At 34.5% G+C, this 6,098-nt stretch overlaps 1 protein-coding gene across 1 annotated transcript; it reads left to right on the top strand.

Moving 5' to 3' along the window:
• The first annotated feature begins 1,260 nt into the window (after window positions 1-1,260).
• Window positions 1,261-3,075, top strand: LOC132174289 (uncharacterized mitochondrial protein AtMg00810-like). Its single transcript, XM_059585968.1, has 2 exons — window positions 1,261-2,444; window positions 3,066-3,075. Exons 1-2 carry the CDS (start codon window positions 1,261-1,263, stop codon window positions 3,073-3,075), a joined length of 1,194 nt encoding a protein of 397 aa, XP_059441951.1.
• The last annotated feature ends 3,023 nt before the right edge of the window (window positions 3,076-6,098 follow it).

Genomic DNA, 6,098 nt, shown 5'->3' with positions numbered 1-6,098 from the left:
GGTGGTGAATACACCTCTCATAACTTTACTAAATTTCTGTCAACACATGGTGTTCTTCATCGAGTCACATGTTCACATACATCTCAACAAAATGGAGTTTCAAAAAGAAAACATAGGCATATCATTGAATCTGGTCTTAGTCTCCTAGCTCAATCCCACCTTTCTTCTAAATACTGGGTTGAAGCTGTTAGTACTGCCGTGTATCTCATCAATAGATTGCCTACCCCTACTCTCCAAAATTCAAGTCCTTTCACCAAACTCTACAATAAGGAGCCAGACTACACCTTTTTAAAAACTTTTGGTTGTGCTTGTTATCCTCTCTTAAGACCCTATGCCAAACACAAATTGGCATTCAGAAGCAAACAATGCATCTTCCTTGGATATTGTACCCACCAAAAGGGTTACAAGTGCCTTGATCCCATCTCCAATCGTGTATATGTCTCTAGACATGTTATTTTTGATGAATTGGTGTTCCCTGCACAGAATAGAGCAGCATCTTCATCCCCTAACGGATCAGATCCTTCCCCTATAGGTATTGTTCTTGATCATTCTCATTTTTACTCTATGAATAATTCTGACTCTAATACTGTTCAGACCTCACCCCCAATCACCTTGCCTTCCCCAGCACAAGTACCTATTATAAACACTCCCCTGACTATCCTTACTGCCGAATTACTACCACCTACCCCTGATCCTATCCCCCACCTAGATCAATCCTTACTTCAGCTTTTGCCTGCACCTACTGAACCAGCCTCTCCTCATATTGTCACAAGATCTATGACTGGAAACTCCAAACCTAAGTCTTTTCCAAACTATCAGCTATTCCTATCCTTAAAATCAACCAAGCATCCACTAAAATCCTTTCATGCTACACCCTTGCCTTCTATCCCTACCACATTTGCTCAGGCTGTTTCTAAGCCTAAATGGTTTGCTGCAATGGAAAGTGAACTTCAAGCTTTAGTTGACAATGGTACTTGGTCTCTCTGCCCTAGACCTTCACATCGAAACATCATCAAGAATAAGTGGGTTTTTCGGCTAAAGGAAAAATCAGATGGCACTATTGAAAGATACAAGGCAAGACTAGTGGCCAAGGGTTTCCAACAAAGAGATGGTATTGACTACACTTAAACCTTCAGTCCAGTTATAAAACCAGCCACTATACGGATCCTTCTATCCTTAGCAATCCACTACAATTGGCCCCTCAAGCAATTGGATGTCTCTAATGCCTTCCTTCATGGTTACTTGAATGAAGAAGTCCTCATGGAGCAGCCTACTGGTTTTGTTGATGCAGCTTTTCCAGATCATGTTTGTAAGCTCAAAAAGGCTCTCTATGGTCTAAAGCAAGCCCCACGAGCTTGGTTTCATAGATTGTCACAAGCTCTTCTCCATCTTGGTTTTGTTGGATCCTTAGTAGATACCTCTCTTTTTATGCTTCATCAAGGCTCTGTTCATATTTATATACTGATATATGTTGATGATATCATAGTAACAGGTACAGATTCATCTATCATGGAGACTCTCATCCACGGCCTTCAAATGGAATTTAAGTTGAAAGATCTTGGTTGCCTTTCATACTTCCTAGGCATCCATGTCCTTCGTGACAAAACTGGCTTGCATCTAAATCAAGGTAAATACATTATTGATTTACTTGATCGTGTGCAAATGCTTGGAGCAAAGCCCTATGTCGCACCCTGCACTTCAGGCAAGAAGCTCACCAAGCTTGATGGTGATACTCTACCAGATCCCACAACCTATCGTCATATCATTGGAGCTCTACAATACTGCACACTCACAAGACCTGACATAGCCTACACTGTCAATCAATTGTGTCAATTTCTCCATTGTCCAACTACAGAACATATGAAGGTTGCTAAAAGAGTTCTAAGGTATCTCAAAGGCACACCAGATCATGGCCTTCACTTCACTTCAGGTCCTCTTCAACTTCAGGCATACTGTGACTCTGACTGGGCAGGGGATCCTCTTGATCGCAGATCCACTACAGGGTATTGTGTTTTCTTCGGCTCCAACTTAGTATCTTGGCATGCCAAGAAGCAGCATGTTGTCTCGAGATCTAGCACCGAGGCTGAATATCGTGCAATGGCCATTACAGCTGCTGAACTCTCATGGCTTCGAATGCTACTCAAAGAATTGCAAGTTTCTCTCCATGATCCTCCTGTACTCTGGTGTGATAACATAGGAGCTATTGCTTTAGCTTCTAATCCCATCTACCATGCTCGTACCAAGCATATAGAAGTTGACTACCACTTCATCCGTGAGAAAATTCTTCACAAAGATCTTTGTGCTAGCTACATCCCAACTCAAGATCAATGTGCTGATATCTTTACAAAGGGCCTTACCTCCTCTCGATTTCTTTTCCTCAGAGACAAACTCATGGTTACTCCCCCTCCCATTCGTTTGAGGGGGGCTGTTAAGGAACCAATAGAGTCTGTTTTATAGTTGTTCTTATCTTTTAGTATTATCCTTATAGTTGTTCTTATCTCTTCTCTTTAGTGTTCTAGTTGTATTTGTTTTACTTATTTGTATTGAATTAGGTCTCCTAGTTTGTATCAAGTTTGGGTTTGTCAAACTTGATTACAATTGTAACTCTTTGCCTATATATACAATGAGAACGAAGCTGAGACTTCATTCCGCCAAAAGCAATTTTCTTTGCTTTCTTTCACTAAAGAGCAAGTCGCAAGTGCAAATGAACTTTATCAAACAAAGTGTTACAAAAAAAAAAAAAAAAACTTAATCAAACAAAGGAAGGGGACCAAGGGATAACGATAAGGATTCACCCTATTTATTTGTCCAAATGAATTGGTAATGTGAGAGATTCTTTATGAACTTTACCTGCCTAAATAAATTTTAAACTGATCCATCTACCTACTTTGGGCCTATTTGAAATTGCATTAGAGAGCTTAAAAAATACTTTTAAGCTCCGTTTAATTTGTGAAATAGACTCTTGAAATAGACTAACTAATCTTAGGTATAACTATTCATTTGTTTGGTAACACTATTCCTGAGAATAGTTTATTCTTATATGACTATTAATCACATACACACAGGATTAGCTAAGCTACTCAAATATGAGTGGCTTAGTTAATCCTTAAATAATGGAATACATTTTTCAAAAATACCTATATAGTTTTTTTAAAAAAATTTAAACTTAAAACAAAATAAAAGAAATGAAAAATATGAAAAATAAAATGGGTGGCTTGACCACCCATGGGGTGATCAGCCCATTGGGGTGGTTGGCCACACACAGAAGAGGTCGGGGGTGGTACGACCACCCCCATCGCATTTTGCGGTGGTCAAGGCCACCCCCGGCCACTTTTGTGGGTGGCCAACCACCCCAATGGGTGGTCGATTGGGTGGTTGTAATTTTTGTAGTATTTCGTAATTTTGATTTAATTCCAATTTTTGTATATGTGTTGTTACTAAACTAAGGAATATGAATAGATATTCTATTGAAAATGATCATCTCCAGTCTATTTTGGACTGGAGAACATCCAGTTAATGGTCAGGATCTCTTTAGATCCTAAGGTCATAAATAGGACATCTCTCCCCTTAATAAAAAAAATAATAATAATAAAATATTATATATTTTTAAAAATAATTAAAAATTAAAAACGTATAAAAAATAAAGGGGTGGCCGAGCACCCCATTGGGGGTGGCTGGAGCACCCCCAAAGGCCAAATCAAAAAAAACTAGAATATTGATTTTTCGGGCCACCCCAAGGGCGGTTTGGGGTGGCTCATGGTCTGAGGGGTGGATGCCACCCCACCAAGAAATATATATATATATATATATATATATATATATATATATACCAGGCCAAACCTGTGGGGAGGTCAAACGTCTAGGGTGTCCAAGCCACCCAGACCCCAGTAGTGAGCCATCCCTTTATTTTTTAATTTTTATTATTATGTTTTTAATTATTTTAATATATATATATATATATATATATATATATATATATATATATATATATATATATAATGAGACAGATAGAGATCTTGATCATTAATTGGATATTCTTTAGTCCAAAATGGACCAGATAGGATTCGGATCCCTATTCTACACTATTCTATTCATAGTAATAGCTATTCATTTTCCAATAGACTAAACATTTCGCGAACCAAACGAGGCCTATCACCTAAAAATTCGTGCCAAATAAAAGCTGACATATTTGGTAAAAAATTCTAAAAGTACTTTTTTTTATTATTCTAAAAATTGCCAAAATGCATTTTTTGCAAGAACTTAAAAATGAAGCTTTTGCCAAAAAGCGTTTTTTTACTTAAAATCTCTATTTTTTAAACGCAATCCCAAACAAACTCTCAAACATGTAAATCTCAAATGAGGTCTCTTATATTATTTGGCATATTTGCCCAAATTACTAGAAATTCGAATGGATGGGTATGGGCCTCTAGTCATTACAAGAAGAAGCCTAGAGGGCAAGTAAAAAGATCACCGAAATGGAGTAATGCTAAACATCATTTCCATGTCTCTCAAAAATTGATATAACTTTTAAAATTATTATTTGATCAAAATTCAATAATGATTTATTACAAATTCAATAACAATTTTAAAAGTTATATCAATTTTAAAGAATACGAAAAAACACAAGAATGAATGTCCAGCATTACTCGCCAAAATATGCATAGGCAATCAGCTGTGTTTATGAGAAAAGAAGGGGAAAGCACCAAGAGAACCAATGTTAAGTGGGTTTGAGCCCAAAACATGTCCACCGGGCTGCTTGAAAATGACCCATTTTATTACCCATAGCACCATGAATCAACACAAGTCTACTCATTGGGCCCAAAGTATATTCTAATGGGCCTGATTAAAAACTCTACAAACTTGTGCCAACAATCATCTATCATATGATAGTTGTTAGGTATAAGCTATAATATATATATTTGTTTTTCTTTTAAAAAAAAAAAAATCAAATTTTTTTTTCCTACAAATGTTATATTCACGATACATCATTCCTTGAATGTTTCTTGGTAAATTTAAAATACTATTAAACTATAGGCTTACCAACAAATTAAATTTTGAGTAAAGTTCACATAACCTCTTTAAACTACTACCCAATTGACAATGTCCCCAAACTTTTAATTGTGACAATGTCCCCCTCTAAACTATTAAAACATTGCTAATATCCCCTCAAGACTAACAAAAAGATCAAAATGCCCTTATATATTTCTTAATAAGACAAAAATACCCTTATAAATTTTTAAAAAAATTAAAATTAAAAAAAAAAACAAAAAAATTTAATTTCAAAAGAACAATTTTATTTTATTTTATTTTTAAATTAGTTTTTAAACGAAAATTTTTAAGTTTTTTTATAAGAATATTGTTTTAAAAAAAACGAATATATATATTTTTTAAACTGAAAATTTTATTTTTAAAAAATTTATAAAACAAAATAAAAAACGAAAATTTTATAACAAAAAAAAATCGAAATTTTTTAATTTTTAATTTTCTACCCTTTGGATTTTTTTTAATTAGTTTTATTTTATTTTCTAAAAGTTTTATTATTTTTTGTTTTTATTTTATTAAGGGTAGTTTCGTCATTGGGAGAAACATTGACAATTTTTGATAATTTGAGAGGAACATTGTTATAATTAAAAATTTGAAGAGACATTGTTAATTAGATGATAATTTGAGAGTGTTAGGTAGACTTTTTCCTTAAATTTTTATTAAACACCATAAAACACTAGTTACACTACCAATGATGTAATCATGCAAAGCAATGACATAACGAACTGTTTGAAAACTGAAAAGTGTACCATGTCGGCAAAGTCCATGTCACTGACATGCCTAGAATAAATATCACCCACAAAAAATAATAATAATAATAATAAATAAATAAATAATAAATATCACGTGGACAGAAAGAAAAACTTAGAACAAATATCTTCAATGCCGCGTGGCGACTTGTCTTGCGACAACATTTGTGTTGACTTTTAGATCAGACACTTTTGCCTATTTTTTTTTAAAAAATAATAATAATAGTAATAATACATAAAAGTTACTAATTATGTGAAGGCACGGTCAATTTTTTATGTTTGGACTAAGCAATTTAGGTATTAAAT

This window comes from Corylus avellana, chromosome ca3, assembly GCF_901000735.1.
Source record: "Corylus avellana chromosome ca3, CavTom2PMs-1.0".
Lineage (NCBI taxonomy): Eukaryota > Viridiplantae > Streptophyta > Magnoliopsida > Fagales > Betulaceae > Corylus > Corylus avellana.
The sequence above is the reverse complement of the archived record's forward strand: the minus strand, read 5'-3'. Positions and strand labels throughout refer to the sequence as shown.

Bases quoted from the DNA above. Each gene is read 5' to 3' on its own strand.
- LOC132174289 (XM_059585968.1), top strand. From the start codon at position 1,261: ATGGAGCAGCCTACTGGTTTTGTTGATGCAGCTTTTCCAGATCATGTT.